The sequence below is a fragment of the Apium graveolens genome, chromosome 6 (assembly GCF_009905375.1).
Source record: "Apium graveolens cultivar Ventura chromosome 6, ASM990537v1, whole genome shotgun sequence".
In the NCBI taxonomy this organism is placed as follows: Eukaryota; Viridiplantae; Streptophyta; class Magnoliopsida; order Apiales; family Apiaceae; genus Apium; species Apium graveolens.
The window spans coordinates 58,774,323-58,799,913 of record NC_133652.1 but is presented as its reverse complement, the minus strand read 5'-3'; the positions used below and the strand labels follow the sequence as shown (position 1 = coordinate 58,799,913).

The 25,591-nt window shown below is 34.7% G+C and overlaps 1 protein-coding gene across 1 annotated transcript; it reads left to right on the top strand.

Annotated features, from left to right (window-relative positions):
* The first annotated feature begins 893 nt into the window (after positions 1–893).
* Positions 894–13,429, top strand: LOC141665127 (protein ABSCISIC ACID-INSENSITIVE 5-like). The gene is made up of 6 exons (XM_074471112.1): positions 894–959; positions 4,380–4,763; positions 4,991–5,062; positions 8,925–8,977; positions 13,185–13,289; positions 13,396–13,429. Exons 1-6 carry the CDS (start codon positions 894–896, stop codon positions 13,427–13,429), a joined length of 714 nt encoding a protein of 237 aa, XP_074327213.1.
* Positions 13,430–25,591: the final 12,162 nt, after the last annotated feature.

Genomic DNA, 25,591 nt, shown 5'->3' with positions numbered 1-25,591 from the left:
TTGCCATTACCACAATTGTACAAACAACTAACCAAGATTTGAGGCTACAAATGTGGATCTGAGGTTGCTTTTTTGAATATTACAAAAATTGTCCAGAATAACAGCAAGCAAAACTTTCTGGGTTTTGCTAAAAATAATACCAAACAAGAACAGCAGGCTCTTGAACACAAAAGAAAATACGCAAGCTAAAACAGTTCTGGGTTTTAAACCACCAAGACTATTAAACCCCAGGCTTCGAGATTACCAAGACTATCAAACCCTAAACAACTAAAACTTAGTAAACAAGAGCGGGCTCACACAAACACGGCCTAAAGCAAGAAGCTCATACAAACGTGTTCAAAATGAAAACTCATATTCAAGAAAGGGTTTGGTTGTTTATGTTCTTACAGGTTTGAAAGTGGACTCTCTCAAGAGTTTGCTGATGAAGATGAATCCAGGGGCACCGAGACCCAAGGATGGAGGCCCCTCCTTCTAGCGCCAAATGATAACTCCGGTGAGCGGGCGGCTCCGTCCGTCGGCGTTCCTGGACCTTCTGTGCGTGAGAGAGGTGTAGCTGCAGGTTGGGCGCCTGCAAAACAACACCGGAAGGGGGGTTTGGCTCCCACGGCGCCTCCGGTGTAAGAATAAGAACAGGCTTTGGAGAAGATGAAGGTATATATATATATATTTATGTAATTTAGAGGCTGCTCTGTATGTGTTTATATGTGATGGCTGCTGTATGTTTTTGAGTGTATGTGAGTGTGTGAGTGCAAGAGAAATTATTTTCCAACCCCTAAACCCTTCAGCCTTGGGGGTATATATAGCCCCAAGGTAGGGTTTAGGGGTAGTTACCTCTAAATCTGGGCCGTTGGATCTTGGGACCAGAGGACGCCTGGCTTGGGTGGATTGCTTACATGTGTCCAAGGGAGGACCACCTCCAGAGTGTCCTAACGGCCCCTGACATGCGCCGTGCTTTTCTGGTGTGCTGGTTGTTGATAGCTGTCATACTCATGTGCCCACGTACCTTTACTTGGCGGGTTGTGGGATGTGCATGTGCTTGCTGGGACCTCCCTCACTGTGGTTTTGGCCCTGATCCGGATCCGGGAAGTAGGATAGGCCCGGGCCTGGGCTCCTATGCTTGATTGGCCTGGGAGAGGGGGGTCTTAGCAGGTCGGTTGATCCTGCCTCCCTTTAGTCCAGGTTGACACCTACCCGGGTCTATTATACCCTATCAAATAGTATAATGGGCTTTGGACTCAAATGAGCCCCAAGAATGTTGAGCCAAACTTGCACTTAGTATTGTTGTTGGTCATTCCCATTTTCTGTAGTCATATTTTTTATATCCATCAAGCAAGTCAAATTTTGGTAAAAAAAATAAAGAGAAATTATCAAAAATACTAAATTTTCTAGGTTTTTTTGCAATTTTACTATCTTCGGAATCCTTTTGTAAAAATACGGTATCAGCCAAAATCAAACAGATATGCAACTAGTTGCATATAATTGTAGAAACTCATCAAAGGTTGCATGCAGTTCATTTCAGTTGCCAAAAACCATATTTTTACAAAAAAAATAAATTTAAAAAATAGTATTTTGCAAATTAAAAAGTATTTTTACAATTTTTTTTTAAAAAAATAACAGTATTTTTGCAAAAATGTTTTTAAACTTGGGTATTTTTCAAAACACCCAAATATAAATGTTATTTTTATATTATTTAAAAAACTGAAAATTATATATTAAAGTAGATAAATATATTTTTTAATGATAATTTTTTTTTGTTTTGTTCAATTAATAAATATTGAGATATTCTCTATAATATCACTATAGAATTGACTTTTCTCACTGGAACATCAATTTAATGACTTTTACGCGTGGTAACTCTCTACATTTGATTTTTTACTTGGAATATCCCGTGTTAAGTAAACTATTATTGGATTGATTTCGGACTGGAACATAAATTTTATATTTGAAATTTGTAAATAAATACATGAAAAAGACTTTTGAATCATGTAAAATGGAGTTAAATTGAGTGATATATATTTAAGTTTCATAATCAAACTTTGATCATTAATATTTCACTCATATTGACTCCATTTTACATTATTCAAGGATCTATTTCATGTATTTTTTTACAAATAATTCAACTATACAATTTGTTTTCAAACCGAAATCAATTCTATTACATTTTACTTACACGAGGGTATTCGAAGTGAATTATTAATGAGTAGAAGCTAATAAATTATCATGAGTAAAAGATAATAAATTGACGGTATTAACGGGAAAAGTCATTTCTATAATGGTACCATAGAGAATATTTATAAAATATCAATAAATTTTGGTCAAATTGACTACACAAAAGTCAAATGTAAAAATTAAAAAAAACATGGAGGGAGTATTATTTAACTAAATCATTCTTCATAACTTTACCGTGATTACTTTTGGGCTCATGCCGCCCAAATTTTCATACAACCACACTCAATCGAGTCGAAAAATTTTATATTTGAAATTTGTAAATAAATACATGAAATAGACTTTTGAATCATGTAAAATGGAGTTAAATTGAGTGATATATATTTAAGTTTTATAATCAAACTTTGATCATTAATATTTCACTCATATTGACTACATTTTACATTATTTAAGAATCTATTTCATGTATTTTTTCACGAATAATTCAACTATACAATTTGTTTTCAAACCGAAATCAATTCTATTACATTTTACTTACACGAGGGTATTCGAAGTGAATTATTAATGAGTAGAAGCTAATAAATTATCATGAGTAAAAGATAATAAATTGATGGTATTAACGGGAAAAGTCATTTCTATAATGGTACTATAGAGAATATTTATAAAATATCAATAAATTTTGGTCAAATTGACTACACAAAAGTCAAATGTAAAAATTAAAAATATATGGAGGGAGTATTATTTAACTAAATCATTCTTCATAATTTTACAGGGATTACTTTTGGGCTAATGCCGCCCCAATTTTCATACAACCACACTCAATCAACTCTCTTCGACTCAAAACACCCTCACTCAATCGTCTCTCACTTTCGGCACTTCCACTCTCGCTCGCTCGCTCTCTAGTCAATCTTTCTGGCTAATCTCTCCCGCTAATCTCTCTTAGTACCACCCTCACTTTCTCTTGACACCACTTTCAATCTCTAGTACATAATTAGGAATTTGGATTTCTAATTTGAACTTGAACTGCCTGCTTAATTTATCTTTAATATTAAAGATATAAATATATTCTCTAAAAAGTACTTGGCATCGGGGCGACCATACAATTTTTAAGGTCGGAAGCGAAAATTATTTGTATGTCCTCCAATATTATACAAAAATGAAAAATTGTGAAAATTTTAATTAAAATGAATGTGGTTGTGCACTTAAGTTGAAGCAAATAAAAAAAGTCGATTTTTTGAAGAATATTATGAGTACGAAAGTAAACGACCCAAAATGATTATCATGCCTACATATTGCAAAGTAATTTTTTTTATATCTAACTGTCGTAGACTTCTACATACCTTTGTATGAAAGCAAAACAAGCCTTGTCACTTTCCGCGCTTTATTTTTATTCGTTATACAATTCATATTTATCAACTGAAAGTTAACGCGGCAGTTCCACTTTATCTGTGCAGATGCTAAAGCATATGATAAACAAGTATACCCTAAGATAGCATAAAATATTTATGAAGCAAAAGGTTTAGCCGTTCACGATTAAACTGCCGCATTAAGTTTTAACATTTCGTGGTGATCATTTCATCTCTATGAATCAGCATTCAACTTTAATCAATCTGGCAAATTAACTTCGTCATTCTTTTTGCAAAATCAGAGGTTTGGTTTGCTCTCTCCCCGACCTAGTACTTATTTTTATTTCAATCCTTTAATTCCAATTTGAAATGTAGGACACTCATAATGGAAGCCTCCCAACTATTGTACATAATCCATGGTTGATAAGTGGTCTTTGTATTTTCAGTGCATCTGAATATTGCTTATGCTAGTTGTACATATTTATTATCTTATTTTATCTCCAATTCGGTTTCATGCCTCGTTGCTTATATCAATAATTATATGATGATGAATGTCTTCAATCATCTCTTCAATCAACAAACCCACAACATCCTGACAGCCACGCCCCCCATCCCTAAATCGTCGTCAATCTTTTTCCTCCTTGAGGTGTTTCAACACACATTCTCTGATGACATTGGAAGCTCCGGATCAATGAACATTGGTGAACTCCTGAACAACTTCTCCCACGCACCGATATTTCCCTCAGCACTGCTGCCCCCATGGGAGCAGCCACAATCCCCACAGCTGCAGCCACAGCCAATATTAATCCATAGTTTCCTGAAGGCGAGATAGAAACATCATCAGTGAATGATACTGCTAATTTTCAGGAAGTTAACTCTGCCCAGAATCAGGCAACAAACAAAGAGAGGAACCTCGAGGATTTTCTAATTTTGGCTGGTGTGGTGCGGGCACATGATCGTTCACCTCCTCTGCAGCAGTCATGTACACCTGGTTGTGCGGTTGTTACTGCTTCAGGAGGGGGAGGAAATGTGTCGGTTTATCAGCCACTGCCAGAAAGAATGGCCTGTGGTACCAACCACCAGAAGTTCTGTATGGTGAGAAGTTCTGCTAGTTCAGTTTTCCCAAAATTTGACAAGAATGGTAATGCAGCAGACATGTGCAATGGTCAGTTTGAGAAGGTGGCGGCAAGGAAGCAGCCCAGTATGATCAGAAACAGTGAATCTGCAGCCAGGTCAAGGGCAAGGAGGCAGGTACGTCAATTTCCCTTGAAATGATTAAACCGTGAACGAATAATGTGGAAGATGCAAAGTGATACTTAATACTTAGGTGGTTGCAGAAAAATTTACTTTGGTTTAAATTTTTATGTGAGAAGAAATGTTCATAAAAATAAGAAATGTTTAGATTAACACCACGGTATTTAAAAGGGCTAGGCCAAGTCTGTTTTTAATGTTTGTTTTCATAATTTCTTATTGGAAAGGCTCATAAATGTGATCTGGAAGCAGAACTACAGGTTATAAAAGAAGAGAATGCACGACTGCAACATGCTTTGGTAAGTAAGACTCTGGGTACAACTTTGGTTCTGTAAAACGAATCGGTATACTTATTTTACTTCTCTTATTGATTAATGCATATGTAAGCAAATAGCGACAAAGAGGATGAAGCAGAAGTTATTACAAACAAAAATTAAAATTAGTTAATTATGTTTTAAAACAAAAATTAAGACAACACAACATATATTTTTCTAACATACGTGAAAAAGTATATCCGCGTACATTTTATTCATTAACTGAAAAGTTATGTAAATATTTCTCTTTATATTATTTAATATTTTTTAAAAAATTAAATATATTTAAAACGCGTAGCGCAGGAAAAAATCCCTATTAGTATACAATATTTATGAAGTAAATTGTTTAACTCTTCACACTTGTATAATTATCGCCGTAGTTTTTGACTTTTTGTAATGATCATTTCATTTATATAAATTTGCATTAGACTTTGATCAATCTGGCACCACTTCTTTGCAAAATCAAGATTTGGTTTGCTCTCTAGGTCATTTACATTGTAAGCCTCGCAACCAAAGTACTGTTTAAACAGGGGGTTTCGATTATAATAAGGGTTATAGATTTAATTAATAATCTGTTTTTCAAAACAAGTGTTGCTTTAATTAAGCGCACGTACTTTAAGGTGCAAAAAACTATCATATACCCATTTTTTTTCTTAATTTCATCTTTTAATGAATAAAAATTTAAAGGTAATAATTTATTAAAAAAGAAAATTGTCTAAATAATACGTGGAAGTCACTTTTTTGTACACCATAAAACATGCGCCTAAAGTCCAAGCGACTTATTTTGAGATGAAGGGTTATGCACTTTACAAATTTATGTTGGGTTTCGAGGAATAAACGCAGCGGAAACAATGTTTTAAATTGTAAAAACCAGAAAAATCAAAACTCAACGTAGGATCAATGCGAAAAGATGATATTTAATTCGTGGTTAAGATGTTTATCTTAAAATGTTTTACGATTTATTTTGTCTAATGGAATTCCAAGTTTTCAACAACCACCATGTATCACGTCGCGAAATGATCTACGCCTTGAAGGTATCCACACGAATGATCGAACGAAGGATAAGCGTGTTTTAGCACTCGTAAATCAGAAGCCGCCTTTTCTCTCTCACTTTCTCTCTCAAGTTGCTAGGGTTTGTGTTTTTATATTATAAAAACGCACAACCCTAGTTGAGGCTTAAAAAAAATATTATATAGGCAAGTGAAAAAGACTTCTAACCCTAAACTAATTTAGAGTTTTAATAAATCCGAAAATCCTAGTTATTATTAATTAAGTCTTACTTAATCACCCAATAACTCAATTTCGGATTTAATAGTAAACTCAAATTTCTTATTTATTTAACTAATTAAGTTTTACTTAATTAATAATAAATTATTCGAATTACTTACATTTAATTTAAATCCAAATTTAAATTAAATAATTTTCCAATCATTCTGTGTGTGACCCTTTAGGTTATTATTACGTTGGCAACAAAGTTAAATCTAATTTAAAATCGTAAACAATGAGCGGCATCTAGTAATACATCATTACTACCCAAGTAATAATAATTAAATCGGTGATCGATAAACCTTTCGTGAATAATGTACAATGTAATATAATCCTTTTAACCAAATATTATAGATTAAACTCGAGGCATGTTATGTGTCATCCTCTTCATGGTTTAATCCAAGTTTCCTTAATCGATGAGTAGACTGTCATTTCAAACCAACATTTGAGCACGACGCCACGCATTTCATAATCTAGCTCACATAAAAGGCCAATAATATCTCTCCAAAATTATGAGGGTTAAATCATTTCTAGATCATTCATATTTCTCACACAATTCCTAATATACCCGAAGTACACTTTTATCATTACCCGGTCAAAGTCAACTTTTGATGTAATCAAAGTATATTAATCATAATGATTTCAAGTCGAAGGAACATTACATCATTATCACTGTGAGAATTATTTATGACACAACAGACATGTGGAATCTCACATTGGGTCTACCAAACATCATGTATGTTTATATCTGCTTGTGTTTTCGACTTTAGTATCTTTATACATATGATCAATGAGATGTGATCATCAGTCAACAAACACACTAGTCTCAATGCATTATTATTATCCCTTAATAATAATACTCGACAAGGGATATTTGGGAATATTGATACTATTCACATAATCTCATTTCTATGTCACGTACTTAGAGATATATAATCTATATCATATTCAAAGGACATTTATTAATCTAATATTTATATCGCAGTAAATTAAGACTTAATAAATTATTAAAAGAATAATTGATGGAACATGAACATTAATAATCCAAATATCATAAAAAAAAATATAACTGTGTTGTTTCTAGGGCACAAACACTAACAATTTAGTGTAGCGGATCTTGATTTTTTAGACTTGTTTTGTACATAGTAGTGTTGGTTCGAGCTTTTCAAACATTGTCGACTCGAATTTCAAGCTTCAAAAATAAGTTTAGTCAAACTCGAACCCGAGTTTAATGGTGTTTACAGTCCAGGTACAAGCCTATAAGTTCTAACTTCTATCTGCATGGGATATGTTTGGCCATTCAACTTTAGGCGTCGTCCAACAACCAAAGGTTATGAAAAAATGTATACGATGAAGATTAAGAGTTTTATGTAAAAGTTAGAACCCTAAATTGGGAATTATATGGGTAGCGCGTGTAAAAACTCTGTGCATTTCATTCCATGTAAGAGCATATGGACCCGTTTGCTTCATAAATTCATCAATTCATCAATTGAATCAATGGCTTTAATTACTATTCACACTAAATCAATATTTTTTCATAGATTTTATGCACCCATACAATTTCATCAATTAATCAATTGCTATTTCTCAAATAAATAATACATAATCTCAAGTATCCTACTTAATAATACACATTTAAGATTATATATTTATTATCTTACTTAAAAATATAGATTAAATATTATATATTTAACTTCATCTCTATGTCTCACAAATAATATTTTTGAAAGCAATAATATGTTGTAGATAATTTTATATTTTCTTGATAATATTGTTGATAGTTTTAGATTTTCGATTAGAATTTTGTTGACTCATCTTCTAACACGTGTCTTGATCTAAATTTATTTGAGTAATCTCAAAATCATTTTAAGTTTTTAAAAATATACAAGAGAAATTTTGTAGTACTGAATTCAAAAAAATTATTTCGTTTCCATTTGATTCTTTAAAATTTTGTGTGAAAAATGAACACAAAGAATTATATTTAAAAGCAGTTGTAATATACTAAAATTAAAAAAAAAATAGAGCAAGTTCTATCTGAAAAGATGGAACATGTCAAAAAAAAGGTGAATATGTGGGTCCACAAAATTGCCAACTGTTGGGAGCTCCATCAATTCTTAAATGTCATTAATGAATCAAAGGAGTATCAATTTTTGACTCATTTGATTTACTACAATTACATACTATATTTTATTTGGCCAATTAAAAAAGTCGTTGAATCAATGAAAATACAGTTTTGATACATATGCTCTAAACATATAAGTAATAAAAAGTTTCATTAATTGAGATCACTATTTAAATTATGACTACAGTAACACAGTATATACAGTACACAAAAAGCTATATTTAGTGACCAAATTTAGTGACGGAAAAAAGTTGTTGCTAATTAATGATAAATTATTAACAAAAATTACAGTTAAAGAACGTGTGATGGTTTAGTGACGAAAATACGATAAAATATTAATGACAAAAATATTCTGTCACCATAATTTGGCCCCAAAAACTCCCGCCCAATTTACTGTCATATTTGAGACCTTTTGCCAACAGAAATTTAACAATGAATTTCTAACAAAATTGTTAACAGTATAGGGACGGATTGCCAAAGAATGCTAGTAACGGAAAAGTTGTGAATGCAAGGTTTGAATTAAATGTGTTGCTAATCTTTGAACTTTTAATTGTTGCTGCTGTAATGTAAAAAATTAAGTGAAATATAAATTAAACATGTTTTCAGAAAGGACTTGATTAATATCTTGAAAACGTATTAATAATACACCTAATGTAGTAAGTGAAGAATTTATTTAATTTGAAGTATATAAACCTTACTTTTTTACTATATATATATAAATAGCAGACAAATTTTAGTGACTTGTCTTTACAATTATTTCACCACAATTTCTGGTTAGTTTATTAGGGATAACTATTAGATTATGTTGACTCTTTTTATGGTGTTTTGTTAGGATAAGGCAGTAGTACATTGCAAAATTTAATTTTTTAAAAGATCATTTCACCTTATCATTAAGTTAGTTACAAATTTTTGAAAATTTACATTATCATAACGTTATCATAACTTCACTTTAAAAATATATAATATATGTCATCACTATCCTGGATAATTTGCAGAGCCAAAAATTTATAAATTATAACTCATGTTCACCTTGGACAGAGTATAAAGCAAGCTCAAACTCCCTAAATTGCTTTCATGTTTTTTTAACTTTAGCATATCACAGACATAGTTTAAATTCAATTTTATTTTAATTTGTATATCATGGGATCAGTTGGAGCATAAAGGATCAAGAGTTGCAGTAGAGGGGCACCCCAAATCATGTCAAGAGTTGTACCAGATAAGAGATATACTGAACCACTAAAAGGTACACCAAATACATATTATAATAATTTAAATATATTTTATTGACTTACTAAATATATTTGAATGTGATATTATTTTAGAGTTGGAGCATATAAGTGGTAAAGAGATGCAATTTAAATAAAATATATATTTTATTGACATACTAAATATATTTGAATGTGATGTTGTTTTAGAGTTGAAGCATATAAGAGATAAAGAGGTGGAGCATATACGGACATATAGAAATTACAAAAAGGTACACAGAATACATATTATAATAATTTGAATATATTTTATTGATTTGCTAAATATTTGAATGTGCAAGTTGATTTATTAAAGCATGAGTAGTTTTTGTAAAAGCAAGTTTTTATATATATAACTGTTTAGAATTTAAAATTTTAATCAATGTTAATTTTGTAAAAGCATAGATACTTTGTCAATTATATGTTAATTTTGAAGTATAGATACTTTGTCAATTATATATTTAAATATTGTTATAAAGGGACACTGTACTTAAGAAAATTTTATTATTACTAGTAATATAATTATATTAAGCATTTTACTTAAAATGGAAAAAATATTTTAACACGATTAAAAATGATTCTTGTTTAATGGAAAAAATTTGAAACTTAACTAAAAATGAACATTTTTTGAAATATTAAGATAAAATATCAAAACATACTTGATGTAAAGGAGTTCACGAGATACAGTTGGTCTTCCCGGCAGCTATTACACAACATCTCCTAATACACAGGCACCATAATAGATTAATTAACTATACTAACATACATTTGTAATAAAAAATAATAATTAAATAAAAATAGAATTAAATTTTTAAATACTTTATACCACTTCAGAGCTAGAAAAGAAGTAAACAAAAAAATATTAATAAAAATAGATTGCTACAAAAATACAAAATTTATACTGATAACTTTTGCTATAACTATCATTTTTGAATATTTGAACTAAGAAGGTAAAAACATAAAAAAATCCAAATTTATTTTAAAAAATATATGTCAATTTGTCATGTTATTAGTTTGAAAAATAAATATAGGTGAGATAGTACAATCATGAATAGGCTTTAAAAAAGGTAATTTCTTCAATAATAATGAAGATTATAATTTTTATTAAAATCTTAATATATTAATATTAAAATTTTAAATTTTATAATTTTAAAATAATAGTTTTAAAATATTAAATTTATATTAGTCAATTAAATGAATATTATAAATATTATTAACAACATTATATTACTAAGATTACAATTTCCTAAAAATATAATTTTATCAACATAAATTACTAATATCAACTATTATAAACTTACCAACATGATTAGATTATGATCAAATTTTCTATCAAAATTTTTATATAAAATATTTATAAGTAATAAAAATATATATTTAAAAAGCCTTTACCTTAGACGGATTTTAAACTAGTAATTCCTAATAAACATAAAATACGTTTTGATATTACACTAGTTAAAGTTCCTATTTACATATCACACTAACTTAGTGGATTTACAAGCACACTAAATTAGTGGATCAACGGGGTAACCCACTCATGTTGACTCTGAGTGGTGATGAGGTAGGAGATGGAAAAAATAATAAGTAAAAAATATTTTAAATGATGATCATTTCTTAAATAAATAAATAATAGATATTTAGTGTGACAAATTAATTAGAATAAACATGTACACCAAATAATATTTAAAAAATAAAACTAAGATATGGAAAAAATATTCATAAGAAAACTAAATAAATGTGTCTCCTTAAAAACTGTTTGAAAATGTAAAAACTATTTGAAAATGTTATAGTTAATTGAAATTCTAATATAATTTACAATTTAATATAAAAAAGGTAAATGAATCAGAGATTCATATTTATGGATATTAATTTAATAATGTTATAATAACCCGCTACAGTTAGTTTATACTAGACATTTGACATTATATTCTAATTCGACTCTCTAACAAAACCTAATTATTATGACAGTAGACAATAAATATTTTTAATGCCACCGCTTCAGAATTTTCTCTTTTGTAATTATTTTTATGTAATTTATTTAAGAGATAATTGATCATAAACAAAGTTCAAAGTTTACTAGTCCGAGCCACGACCAAAAAAACAAGACAAACCACACTAAACATATAAACTCCCTCGTACAAATACTCCACTATCTCCAACATAATATGTACAATGGACTAGGCAATATTGCACAAATTTAGTATAAGACATGTAGTAATCAAGGATATTTAAATCCGATATTCGTTGAAGGGCTCGAAAAATTTATGAAGTATGTGAAGACTCTGGAATCATCTTTAGATGGAACAAATATAAAATGTCCTTGTTTCAATTGTAACAATCGTAAATTCTGGGATGCGGACATCGTGGAGTTGCACTTGTTAAAAAAGGATTCGTGAAAAATTATTATGTATGGGACCGACATGATGAGCCATATATTATTAAAGAAAATGCCACGCAATCTTCTACCTGTGACTCCAATATTTCTGGTGAAAAAGGTAACTTGATGCACAATATGGTGATGGATGCAGTTGGTTCAAAATTTGATGTGCCTTGTCAGGAAGAGAAACCCCAATTTTGAAGCACAGAAATTGTATAACATGTTGAAATCTTCAGAACGAGAATTGGACGATGGTTTGTGAAACTTCTCAGTTGTCAGCTGTCACTCAAATGCTACATCTGAAATCTGAACATCATTGGTCGGAGGAATGCTTTAATCAGACATCAGAATTCATCAAAGGCATCTTACCAAAAGACAATAATTTTCTAGAAAGTTTTTACAGTACGAAGAAACATATGGAAGGATTAGGACTTCCCTCCATACATATTGATTGTTGTGTTAATGGGTGTATGATTTTCTGGGGTGAAGATGCTGACATGAAGCTGTGTAAATTGCTCACAGTTGAGATACAAAGTTAGAGTCAACAAGTCTACTAAAGAGAAAACAAAAATAGCTGTGAAAAAAAATGATATATTTTTCGTTGGCACCAAGATTGCAAAGGTTGTATGCTTCACCGACAACGGCATCCAATATGAGATGGCATGCTGAGCATCATCAAGAAGATAATGTAATGCGTCATTGTTCAGACTCTGAAGAGTGGAAACAATTTAACAGAGCACATCCCTCATTTTCCTCTGAGACAAGAAATGTTAGACTCAGACTTTCTGCTGATGGGTTTCAACCATTCGGTCAAACTGGTCGACAATATTCTTCTTGGCCAATTATAGTGACTCCGTATAATTTGCCCCCATGGATGTGTTCAAAAGAACCATACATGTTTTTGTCGGTACTTTGTTCCTGGACCAAAAAACCCAAAGCAAAAGATAGATATTTTCCTCCAACCTCTGATTGCTGAATTAAAAATGTTGTGGGATGCTGGAGTTCAGAAATGGGATGTATCTTTCAAAGAAAATTTTTAAATGGGAGCTGCTTTAATGTGAACTATTAGTGATTTTTCTGCTTATTCAATGTTATCAGGATGAAAACTGCTGGTCATTTAGCTTGTCCTCATTGTGCCGAAGATCATGATTCTTATAATCTTTCGTATGGTGGGAAGCCAACATTGTTTGATAATCATCGAAAGTTTCTACCTCTGATCATTCGTTCCAAAAAATAAAAATTGGTTACAAAGGGAAAGACCGTAGATGCACATGCCCCTCCAGTTCGTACACGTGAAAATGTATTGCAGGAAATTGAGTCTCTTGGATGATGAAAGTTACTGAGTTGGGAAGTGATGAGCCCAATGCTAAAGTCATCAAAACTTACAATTGTGGATGGAAGAAATGAAGTATCTTCTGGGATTTTCCATATTGGAGGACGTTATCCATTAGACATAATCTCGACGTCATGCACATCGAAAAAAATGTCTTTGAAAATATTTTCAACACTATAATGGCGATTGAAGGCAAAACCAAAGATAACGATAAGGCAAGAGCTGATATTGCTGTGATTTGTCGAAGACCAGAGTTAGCATTTGATGAATTGACACAAAAATATCCAAAGGCTTCTTACAGCTTGGATAAGAAGGGGTAAAGAACTAGTGTGTCAATGGTTGAAAGATTTGAAATTTCTAGATGGATATGTGTCAAATATGGGATGTTGCATCGACATGAGAAAAGATAAATTATTTGGAATGAAAAGTCATGATTGTCACGTATTTATGCAAAGACTTCTTCCAATTTGCTTTTCGTAAATTTCTTCCAAATAATGTTTGGGAAGCTGTGACAGAGGTAAGTCTTTTTTTCAGAGATCTCACTTCGGCGTCTTTGAAAGTTAGTGATATGCAAAGACTTGAAGAACAGATTCATGTTATACTTTGCAAGTTGGAGCGTATATTTCCCCGGGCTTTGTTTGACTCAATGAAACATCTTTTAGTACATTTACCATAAGAAGCACGTATAGCAGGACCTGTGCAGTATCGGTGGATGTATCCTTTTGAAAGGTTTTTGCGCCACTTGAAAAATAATGTAGAAAATAAAGCTCGAGTGGAGGGATCTATCTGCAATGCTTTCTGGTGAAAGAGGCTTCAGTTTTTTGTTCATTTTACTTTGAACAACATGTTCAGACGAGATATAGGAAAGTACCCCGAAATGACTCTAGTGAAAGTGCCGAAACCCTTCCTGGAAATATTTCAATATTTTCCATCCTGGAAGAGCACAAGGGAGTGTAAAAACCTGATATCTTGATGATCGGGAATACAAGGCAGCCAATACTTATATTTTATTTAACTGTTCTAATGTTGCCCCATACATTCAGTAAGTTATCCTTTAATAAAATTATATATATATATATAATTTTTTACTTTAATTATTTTTGTTTATGTGAACAGGATCTTCATAGATCTGCTTCGAGAAGATAATCCAGATATTAGCAGTGCTCATATTGATAAGGGTTTGGAAAGTGATTTTGCTTTGTGGTTTAAAAAATATGTAAGTTATATTTAATATTTGAACCATGATATATTATTTTATATAATTTTAATAAGTGACCACTTTCATTTCAGGCTTTGGATACATCATTGGTTCATAATGAATTTATTCGAGATCTTACTTCTGGACCTCTTCGGTCAGTTAAATCGGTACCAATCTACTATGTAAACGGGTACAAGTTTCATACACGTAAATATGGGGCCAATAGATCAACATTTAACAGCGGAGTGTGCATCAAAGGATCAAATTATAGCGAGACGTCTAATGATTATTTCGGAATAATTGAAGAAATACTAATCATTGAATATCCACGTCTTCCGATAAAAAAAACTGTCTTGTTTAAGTGTGATTGGTTTGATCCAACATCCAGTGGAACTAGAAGCCATGGGAGTTATGTTATAGTGGAGGTGAATCAAAGAAAAAATTGAAGATATACGAACCATTCATTTTAGCAATGCATGTTATGCAAGTTTATTTTGTGGCTATCCATGTCTTAAACGAGACAAGAGAGATTGGTTAGTCGTATGTAAGTCAAGGCTCGTCCACTAGTTGAAGTGACTCAACTGTCGGGATCACATCAAGATGCGTTTCAAGATGATATACCTGAACATTTAAATATGATTAATACGGATGAATTCCAACATATTTAAATGATGAAGAATGTGAAGGCATGGATTTAGATGATGATGAAGTATCTTCAGAAGAAGAAATGACACACGGTTCTGAAGATGATGAAGCACCACAAGTAGATGATAGCGATGATTATGAAACTGATTGTGATGATCCAATGCTATTGTACCAGATTTTAAATCATGTATTTTTTTCATAATTGTTTTTGTAATAAATTACTATTAATTAAAATACAGTTATTTGGTTTGAAAGTAAATTAATGAAATATAATATACAAAAAATTGATTTTTATTTTAAATTATATTATAAACAAAGGAAAAATATATAATGATATACTAATACATCTAAAAAATTATAATTTTAGATTACAAAATAAAATAACACTAATCTTATAAAAAAATAAAAATTTTGTCAATAAATACTAGAAATTATTACGCCTAAGTGACTATAAAAACACTAAACTATTAGATCATGCCAAAAAAATATTAAACTAATAGATATGATATTATGGCACCAACTTTAACCAAATTATATTGATTATGGTATATATCAAATCTATATTCTGTTTTACTTTATTCTAGTTACATATATTTTAAGTAATTGATAAATACTAATTCTTTTGAATAATAAGATAATATATGTATAAAATTGTATTAATATTTTAATCAGGATATATAAATATCATTATAAGTTTTATTTATTATATTTTGTAGTTAAGAGTATATATACATGTGTCTACGTACATATTTTCTGCAAAAGAAAAAATAACAAACTTGGGTAAAATGAAAATTAAAAACAGGGGATATTGTACTTTGACAAAATAATGGGCGGGATAAAATGAGGGGGGTATGAATTATTATAGAAAAATAAGGTGGGTGAGGTGCTAAAAAGAAGGAACTAACACTCACTACTAGAAATATGGGATCAGACATCGGTTCAGAACTATATATAATATTTAGATTTGTTCCGGATCGATGGCGATCCGGATCCTGCTTTGAAACCTTTCTTCCGCCGTAGAAAATATTTGCTTTTCTTTCATCTGTTGTTTTTATTTTTATGAGCAATCTGGATCCTGGCTCTATTGCGCAAATGATCCTGATTCAGGTTGTGGCAATGTCCCCCGATCCGGATGGGCTTTATATCCGGATTGTTCCGGTTATGAAGTTGTATCCGGATTTGCTGTTGAAATTGTTTTCGATCCGGTTATGATAACCGTCTGGGTTGAAGTATTATTTTTTTGCTTTATGTACTTGGGGAAATACAAGTGCATAATGGTTGTTTGTAACCTGGATTTGAATGCTAATCCGGGTTGTTTTTTGCTTTTAAATTTGCTTTCAATCCGGGTATATGAACTACCCGGGTTGATGTTTGCTTTTTTGCTTTATGTACTTGGAAAATTTAAGTACATAATGGTTTTTTTTTGGCAACCTGGATTTAAATGTTAAAACAGGTTTTTTGCTTTCAAATTTGCTTTAATCCGGGTATGTCTAACCCGATTGGTGATTACTCCATTTACTTAGAAATTTTTCTAAGCAAATAGTGGTTGCTTTCGTTTTTTGCTTCTAATCCGGGTGTGAGAAGGTACCCGGGTTGTTTTTTTGCTTCGATAACTGTTAATTTAAAAGTAATAACTTTCTGAGAAAGGAAATTCTTTCATTGACTTGAAAATTTTTTCATACAAAATATCGGATCATGGATTGGTTGCTTGCCATAGGCTACAAGTTCTGGTTGCTTTTGGTTGCTTTTTCTATTGGTAAAACTTTCTGAGCCTGAGTCCATGCCATGTATTCGGTACTTCAGACTCATCCATGTTTATGATCTTGTATGTCCCTGGCCTTAGAACTTCCTTTACTTGTATGGGCCTTCCCACTTGGCATTAGCTTTCCGGTATTAGTGGGGTCTGAAGCTTCTGTTTCTTGAAGGACCAGATCTCCTACTTGAAAGTTTTTGACCCGGGACTTCTTGCTGAAGTGCTCTCTTGTTTTCTGCTTATACTTTTCCATTCTTGCCACTGCCTGGTCTCGAACTTCATCAATTAGCTCAATATTCGTTCTGAGCCCCTCCTCGTTTGCTATTTCATCAAAGTTGATTGCTCGATGGAGGGGGATCCTACTTCAATTGGTAGCATGCTTCAGTTCCATAAGCCAGCTTGAAGGGGGTTTCTCCTGTGCTTGTTCTGGGGCTTGTTCTGTATGCCCAGAGTACATTAGGCAATTCTTCTGGCCATTTTGTTTTGCTTTCCCTGAGTCTCTTCTCTATCCCCCTGAGAAGTATTCGATTAGTTACCTCAACTTGGCCATTTCCTTGAGGGTAGGCTACAGATGACTTCTTGTGTCGGATGCCCTTTCTTGAAGGTAGGATTCAAATTCTGAACCGACGAACTGCGGACCATTATCTAAGACAAGTACTCTCGGGATTCCAAACCTCATCAATATGTTGTCCATGAACTTGATACAGTCTTGTTGGTTTATTGTTCTCATTCCCTTTGCCTCTACCCATTTGTCATATAGTCAATTGAGACTAGTAAGTACCTGAGGTCTCCTCTGGCTCTGGGAAAGGGTCCCATGATATCAATCCCCCATACAGCAAATGGGATTGGTGACAAGACTGAGGAGGGTAGTACTGGGCTCAATCCGTGTCACATTGCTGAAGAGTTGGCATTCCTTGCATTTTTTCACAAAGTCTATTGAATCCTGGTGGATAGTAGGCCAGTAGTACCCCTGCCTTATGATTTTGTGAGCTAGTGCTTTTGCGGACATGTGGTCCCCGCAGATTCCTTCGTGAACTTCCATGAGGCAGTATTGTGCCTCTCCTGGGCCTATGCACTTGAGGATTGGGGAGGAAAAGGTCCGGCGATAGAGTATTCCCTCTTCCATGAAGAATTTCGAAGATTTTGCCTTTAACCTTTGAGCCTTCCTTTATCCTCCGGGAGCTCTCCCTTCTCCAAGTAGTTAATGAATGGGTCATCCAATTTGGACTGTTTCTATTTCCATGACTTCCTCAGATCTGTGCTTGGTTTCTGCAATTCTTCGAAGTAGACGGAGCAATCCAGGTCTGATGAATTTTGAACAAGCTTAGATAGTGTATCAGCTTCTGAATTTCCTCTCTGCAGATTTGGATGACTTGTGTTTTTGGTATCAAGGCGAGGTAGCTTTGGACCAGAGCCTGGTACTTGGCTAGAACTGGATCCTTGGCTATGTACTCGCCATTTGTTGCTTTACGACGATCTGGGAGTCGCTGTAGATTTTGAGATTCTGAATCCTGAGTGTTCTTGCTAGCTTCAATCTGCAATCAAGGCCTCGTACTCTGTCTGGTTGTTTGTTGCTGAGAATGCAAATGAGATTGCTGTTTGGATTGTGAACCCTTCTGGGCTCTTTAGGATGAGCCGGCTCCCGATCTTTCATTTGTTGAGAACCATCAACTTTGAGAGCCCAGGCTTCTGTTTCTTAATCTGTGTTTCTCTCAGGGTCAATGCTCATTGGGCACGGGGTCTTCTTCTGAGAAATTGCATTCTATGATGAAATCAGCTAGAGCCTGGGCTTTGATTACTGTTCTAGGAATGAAACTTAGATTGAACTAACTTAGCTCAACTGACCAATTTACCAATCTCCCTGAGACACCTGGCTTATGTATTATCTTCCTTAATGGTTGATTTGTTACAACTCGTATCTCCCTTTCCTGGAAGTAGTGTCTGAGTTTCCTGGATGTTGTGACTAAGGCATAAGCAAACTTTTCTAGCCTCGGGTACCGGGTCTCTGCATCTTTTAGCACTTGGCTCACATAATAAACTGGTTGTTGTTTGCCATTCTCTTCCCTGATCAAGGCTGCTCCAACTGCCAGGGCCCCTGTTGACAGGTAAAGGGATAGGGGTTCCCCGGGTTGAGGTTTTGTTAACACAGGGGGTTGAGAAAGGTACCATTTGATTTCTTCAAATGCGCTTTGGCATTCCGGGCTCCAATTAACTTCTCTCTTGTTGGTTTCTCCTTTTAATAGGTCAAAGAAGGGTACGGCATCTCTCAGCTAGCTTGGAGATGAATCTTCTGAGTGCTGCTAGCGATCCTGCTAGCTTCTGCACATCTTTTTGTGTTCTGGGAGCCTTCATCTCTTGAATTGCCTTTATCTTTTTCTGGGTTGGCTTCAATTTCTCGGTTGCTTATCATGAATCCAAGGAATTTTCCTGCCCCTACTCCAAATGTGCATTTTCTGGATTGAGCCTGAGTGAGTATTTTCTCAAGTTGTCGAAGCATTCTCTCAGGTCTCCTATGTGCCCGGGGACGCTTGTGGATTTTGCAATCATATCGTCCACATAGGATTCCAGGTTCCTTTCAATCTGGTCCTTGAAGATTTTATTCATTGCCTTTTGATATGTTGTTCCCGCATTAGTCAATCCGAACGGCAGCATTACATAGGCATAGACTGCCCTGTGGGTGATGAAGGCTGTCTTTAGAATGTCTCTGGGATTCATCTTGATCTGGTTGTACCCCGAGTAGGCATCCATGAAACTTAGCATCACATGCCCAGAGGTTTTATCGATCAATTGATCAATATTTGGCAAATGGTAGGGGTCTTTTGGGCATGCACTGTTCAAGTCTGTGTAATCGATACACATTCTCCACTTTCCGTTTGGTTTTTTTCACCATCACAACATTTGCCAGCCATTCTGGGTATTGACTTCGCATATTATTCAGCTGTCAGTAGTTCTCAATTTCTTCATTGATTGCTTTTTGCCTTTCCGGGGCAAAATTCTTCTCTTTTGCTTGACTGGCTTCCTTCTGGGTTGACGTCCAAGCTATGCATCGCTATGGATTCATCCAACCCGGGCATTTCTTTCGGGGTCCAAGCGAATATATCAGAGTACCCTTGGAGTAGTGACACCAAGTCTTTTCTGAAATTAGCCTCGAGCCCGGATCCTATCTTTATCTTTTTTGAAGGATCGCTTGTGTCTGATCAGAATTGTTTCTGTTTTAACAGCGGCCTCTATCTTGGATTGATCCGTATCTGATACAATCTTTTGGATCCGAGCCTCTGTGTTCTTTTTCATATAAATCTGAGCCTGGGCTGTCATCTCTTTATTGTCTCTTTCTTCAGTCATTTCTGGGTTGGTTGCTTGCACAGTAGGGTTGGTTTGGTCAATGCCTAGGCCCAATTCAATCCCCTTTGTGACTTGATTGCCTTTTTTGCTCTTCTGAGCCTTGTTTGGTCGCTTTTGGATCTGAGAGGGTCTCTATGACCTGAAACTTCTTTTCTCCCATCATCCCTTGATTGTTTGCGATGTTTCTTAATACTTTGCTGTTCCGGAGCACGACAGCCTTTCTCCTTGTTGTCTTGATGGGTCTCAGCCATTACCAGAGCCTGGCTATAACATCTTTCAGCTACCTCATAGTCTCCCTTGATTCTCCTACCCCGGTTGGGGTTAGGAACTTGATTTTCAAATATGATATGGAGGTGATTGCTTGGATCCTGGTCAAGGCTGAGCGCCCAATTATGTCGTTGTAAGATGAGGGAGTATTAATCATGTAGAACTTAATCACATGGGTAACTTGGTTTGGGGCCGATCCAAACATTACTGGCAAGATACAAAGTTCCTTGGATTCGGGACCAAGTTGTTCCCGAACCCATACAGAGGGTCCCTCTTGGCATTCATTGGAGCGTAACGCTCCCAAGCTTCATCCTATCCACATGTATGTTTGAAGAGTATATTTACCGAGGATCCATTATCGATCACATCCTTCTTACTTCGTTGTCAAGATATCAAGTGTTACAACCAAGGCTTCTTGTGATTCGGGTTGACTCCTTCATAATCCTTGCTGCTGAATGAGATCATCATCTCCGTGTTAGGATTGGATTGGAGAATACCTCATCCCTGAGCCCGGGCTCCTAGGGGGAGAGTGTGACCTCCCAGGACCACATTTACCACATTCTTACCTTTTCTTGGCCTTTCCTCTCTCTGATTTTTCTCCTTGAGATGTATTGATTGAGGTTGCCTTTCTTGACTTGATCTTCAATGAAGTATTTTAGAGAGAGACAATTCTCAGTCTTGTGTCCATGGGTTTCATGATAGTCATACTGCCTGTTGTAAGGCCTGCTCTCTGGGGGAGTCTGCATTGGCTTTGGAGGATAGTAGAATGGCTTTTCCCTTGATCTCCTTCAGTATCTCTTCCCGGGGTCCTGTTTAGTTGTGTCCACTCTGGCTCTTGCTAGGCTCCCTTTGCTGCCTAGGGGACCGGGATCACTTTTGGATTCTGTTTTAGGACCCAATCTTTGGAATATTGGGGTGTTTTGTACACGTTTGTTTGCTGGGTTTGGTTGCTTTGTTTGAACTATTTCTCCTGATGTAACCCCCTTTCGGTCGGTCATCAGAAGATTTATTCATGTTCCCTCCATTCCGAGTCATTCTCATTGCCTGGAAGACATCCGTTTCTTTTATGAACCGGGCTGCCATAGAATAAGCAGCGGCCCATGCTTTGGGGTTCCTTGTTTATCAATTCCACAATATATCTCTCGTTGTGTTCTGGATCCAGGTTTCTTCGAAATATGCTTGAGCCTCCATTTCATCGAGATTCGAAACTTGTTGATGGCTTCCTGGAACCATCCGAATGTAGGCTGAGAGTGCTTCGTTATCGTACTGGCGGATTGTCTCCAGGTGGCACATGTGCATTTCATGTGTTTTATTAGCTCTGAATCTTCTAAGGAAGGCTTCTCTGAATTCTTTCCAGGAGTGGATGCTTCTTAATGGGATTCTGCTGAACCATCTTTGAGCCCCCCCTTTGAGGGTCGAAGCGAGAATCTGGATTTTGTCAATTCATGGAATAGTATATCTGAGCTATCTGTTCGAAATAGTTGAGGTGCTCTTCCGATCCCCCAGCCCATCGAAAGAATCAAGTTGTAGTATTTGAGATTTTTCTTTCGGGGGATGGCTTCTAGGGAGTGGCTGAAGGGCGTGTAGGGTTTCCCCAAATTCCACCCCCGGATTCTTTCTCCATTTTTCTCTGGAGCTCGTAGATCATTTCCTTGAGGTCTTTCTGACCCTCCTCTTCGTCATCGGAAATGAGTTCGGGGGTAGAGTCCCTCCGTGCTCTTTTTCCTTTTGTTTTAGCTAGGAGTCTCTCCTCCTCCCTGCCTTCTTTTCTGAATTTTTTGCTCCAGCTTTTCCTCCTCCTCTTTTCCTTATCTTTTCTCTGATTTCTTCTAGCTTTTTCTTTCTTGTTGCTTCTGTCTCCTTCTTGCTAGGCTCCTTTTGATTCTTTTTTGCCTTAGCCCAAATTCGGTCGAAGACAGATCTCCTGGATTGCTGAGAGTCCCCGAACTCTTCCTTGCTCATCATCTTGCTCAAATTCTATCTGAGCCCGGGCTTGTTCATCTCTGTAGAGCCTGATTGCTTCAGCAAGTTCATGGCTTGTTACGTTAGCCATATGCTCCTCTGCAACTGGAACATTTGTGTACTTGTACTGATTTAGCTCTATGACATTTCTAGCATCCCTGATTGGAGTATGCTGTGTCAGTGGTTGCTCCTGGAAGGTTTCCATGTCTCCCCCAGGTTCTTGAACTTGAGAGGGGTCCTGATCTTGAATGTGGGTACTGGCGGTGAGGGCGTACCAGCTGTACTTTTCCTGCTCTTCCTGCCATTACCACAATTGTACAAACAACTAACCAAGATTTGAGGCTACAAATGTGGATCTGAGGTTGCTTTTTTGAATATTACAAAAATTGTCCCAGAATAACAGCAAGCAAAACTTTCTGGGTTTTGCTAAAAATAATACCAAACAAGAACAGCAGGCTCTTGAACACAAAAGAAATACGCAAGCTAAAACAGTCTGGGTTTTAAACCACCAAGACTATTAAACCCCAGGCTTCGAGATTACCAAGACTATCAAACCCTAAACACTAAAACTTAGTAAACAAGAGCGGGCTCACACAAACACGGCCTAAAGCAAGAAGCTCATACAAACGTGTTCAAAATGAAAACTCATATTCAAGAAAGGGTTTGGTTGTTTATGTTCTTACAGGTTTGAAAGTGGACTCTCTCAAGAGTTTGCTGATGAAGATGAATCCAGGGGCAACCGAGACCCAAGGATGGAGGCCCCTCCTTCTAGCGCCAAATGATATACTCCGGTGAGCGGGTGCGGCTCCGTCCGTGCGGCGTTCCTGGACCTTCTGTGCGTGAGAGAGGTGTAGCTGCAGGTTGGGCGCCTGCAAAACAACCACCGGAAGGGGGGTTTGGCTCCCACGGCGCCTCCGGTGTAAGAATAAGAACAGGCTTTTGGAGAAGGATGAAGGTATATATATATATATTTATGTAATTTAGAGGCTGCTCTGTATGTGTTTATATGTGATGGCTGCTGTATGTTTTTGAGTGTATGTGAGTGTGTGAGTGCAAGAGAAATTATTTTCCAACCCCTAAAACCCTTCAGCCTTGGGGGTATATATAGCCCCAAGGTAGGGTTTAGGGGTAGTTACCTCTAAATCTGGGCCGTTGGATCTGGGACCAGAGGACGCCTGGCTTGGGTGGATTGCTTACATGTGTCCAAGGGAGGACCACCTCCAGAGTGTCCTAACGGCCCCCTGACATGCGCCGTGCTTTTCTGGTGTGCTGGTTGTTGATAGCTGTCATACTCATGTGCCCACGTACCTTTACTTGGCGGGTTGTGGGATGTGCATGTGCTTGCTGGGACCTCCCTCACTGTGGTTTTGGCCCTGATCCGGATCCGGGAAGTAGGATAGGCCCGGGCCTGGGCTCCTATGCTTGATTGGCCTGGGAGAGGGGGGTCTTAGCAGGTCGGTTGATCCTGCCTCCCTTTAGTCCAGGTTGACACCTACCCGGGTCTATTATACCCTATCAAATAGTATAATGGGCTTTGGACTCAAATGAGCCCCAAGAATGTTGAGCCAAACTTGCACTTAGTATTGTTGTTGGTCATTCCCATTTTCTGTAGTCATATTTTTTATATCCATCAAGCAAGTCAAATTTTGGTAAAAAAAATAAAGAGAAATTATCAAAAATACTAAATTTTCTAGGTTTTTTTGCAATTTTACTATCTTCGGAATCCTTTTGTAAAAATACGGTATCAGCCAAAATCAAACAGATATGCAACTAGTTGCATATAATTGTAGAAACTCATCAAAGGTGCATGCAGTTCATTTCAGTTGCCAAAAACCATATTTTTACAAAAAAATAAATTTAAAAAATAGTATTTTGCAAATTAAAAAGTATTTTTACAATTTTTTTTTAAAAAAATAACAGTATTTTTGCAAAAATGTTTTTAAACTTGGGTATTTTTCAAAACACCCAAATATAAATGTTATTTTTATATTATTTAAAAAACTGAAAATTATATATTAAAGTAGATAAATATATTTTTTAATGATAATTTTTTTTTGTTTTGTTCAATTAATAAATATTGAGATATTCTCTATAATATCACTATAGAATTGACTTTTCTCACTGGAACATCAATTTAATGACTTTACGCGTGGTAACTCTCTACATTTGATTTTTTACTTGGAATATCCCGTGTTAAGTAAACTATTATTGGATTGATTTCGGACTGGAACATAAATTTTATATTTGAAATTTGTAAATAAATACATGAAAAAGACTTTTGAATCATGTAAAATGGAGTTAAATTGAGTGATATATATTTAAGTTTCATAATCAAACTTTGATCATTAATATTTCACTCATATTGACTCCATTTTACATTATTCAAGGATCTATTTCATGTATTTTTTTACAAATAATTCAACTATACAATTTGTTTTCAAACCGAAATCAATTCTATTACATTTTACTTACACGAGGGTATTCGAAGTGAATTATTAATGAGTAGAAGCTAATAAATTATCATGAGTAAAAGATAATAAATTGACGGTATTAACGGGAAAAGTCATTTCTATAATGGTACCATAGAGAATATTTATAAAATATCAATAAATTTTGGTCAAATTGACTACACAAAAGTCAAATGTAAAAATTAAAAAAAACATGGAGGGAGTATTATTTAACTAAATCATTCTTCATAACTTTACCGTGATTACTTTTGGGCTCATGCCGCCCAAATTTTCATACAACCACACTCAATCGAGTCGAAAAATTTTATATTTGAAATTTGTAAATAAATACATGAAATAGACTTTTGAATCATGTAAAATGGAGTTAAATTGAGTGATATATATTTAAGTTTTATAATCAAACTTTGATCATTAATATTTCACTCATATTGACTACATTTTACATTATTTAAGAATCTATTTCATGTATTTTTTCACGAATAATTCAACTATACAATTTGTTTTCAAACCGAAATCAATTCTATTACATTTTACTTA

Coding starts and splice junctions, on each gene's coding strand:
- LOC141665127 (XM_074471112.1), top strand. CDS start 894: ATGTGTCCAAGGGAGGACCACCTCCAGAGTGTCCTAACGGCCCCTGAC. Junction 960..4,379: donor ACATGCGCCGTGCTTTTCTG/GTGTGCTGGTTG, acceptor GCTAATTTTCAG/GAAGTTAACTCTGCCCAGAA. Junction 13,290..13,395: donor TTGTTTGATAATCATCGAAA/GTTTCTACCTCT, acceptor AATGTATTGCAG/GAAATTGAGTCTCTTGGATG.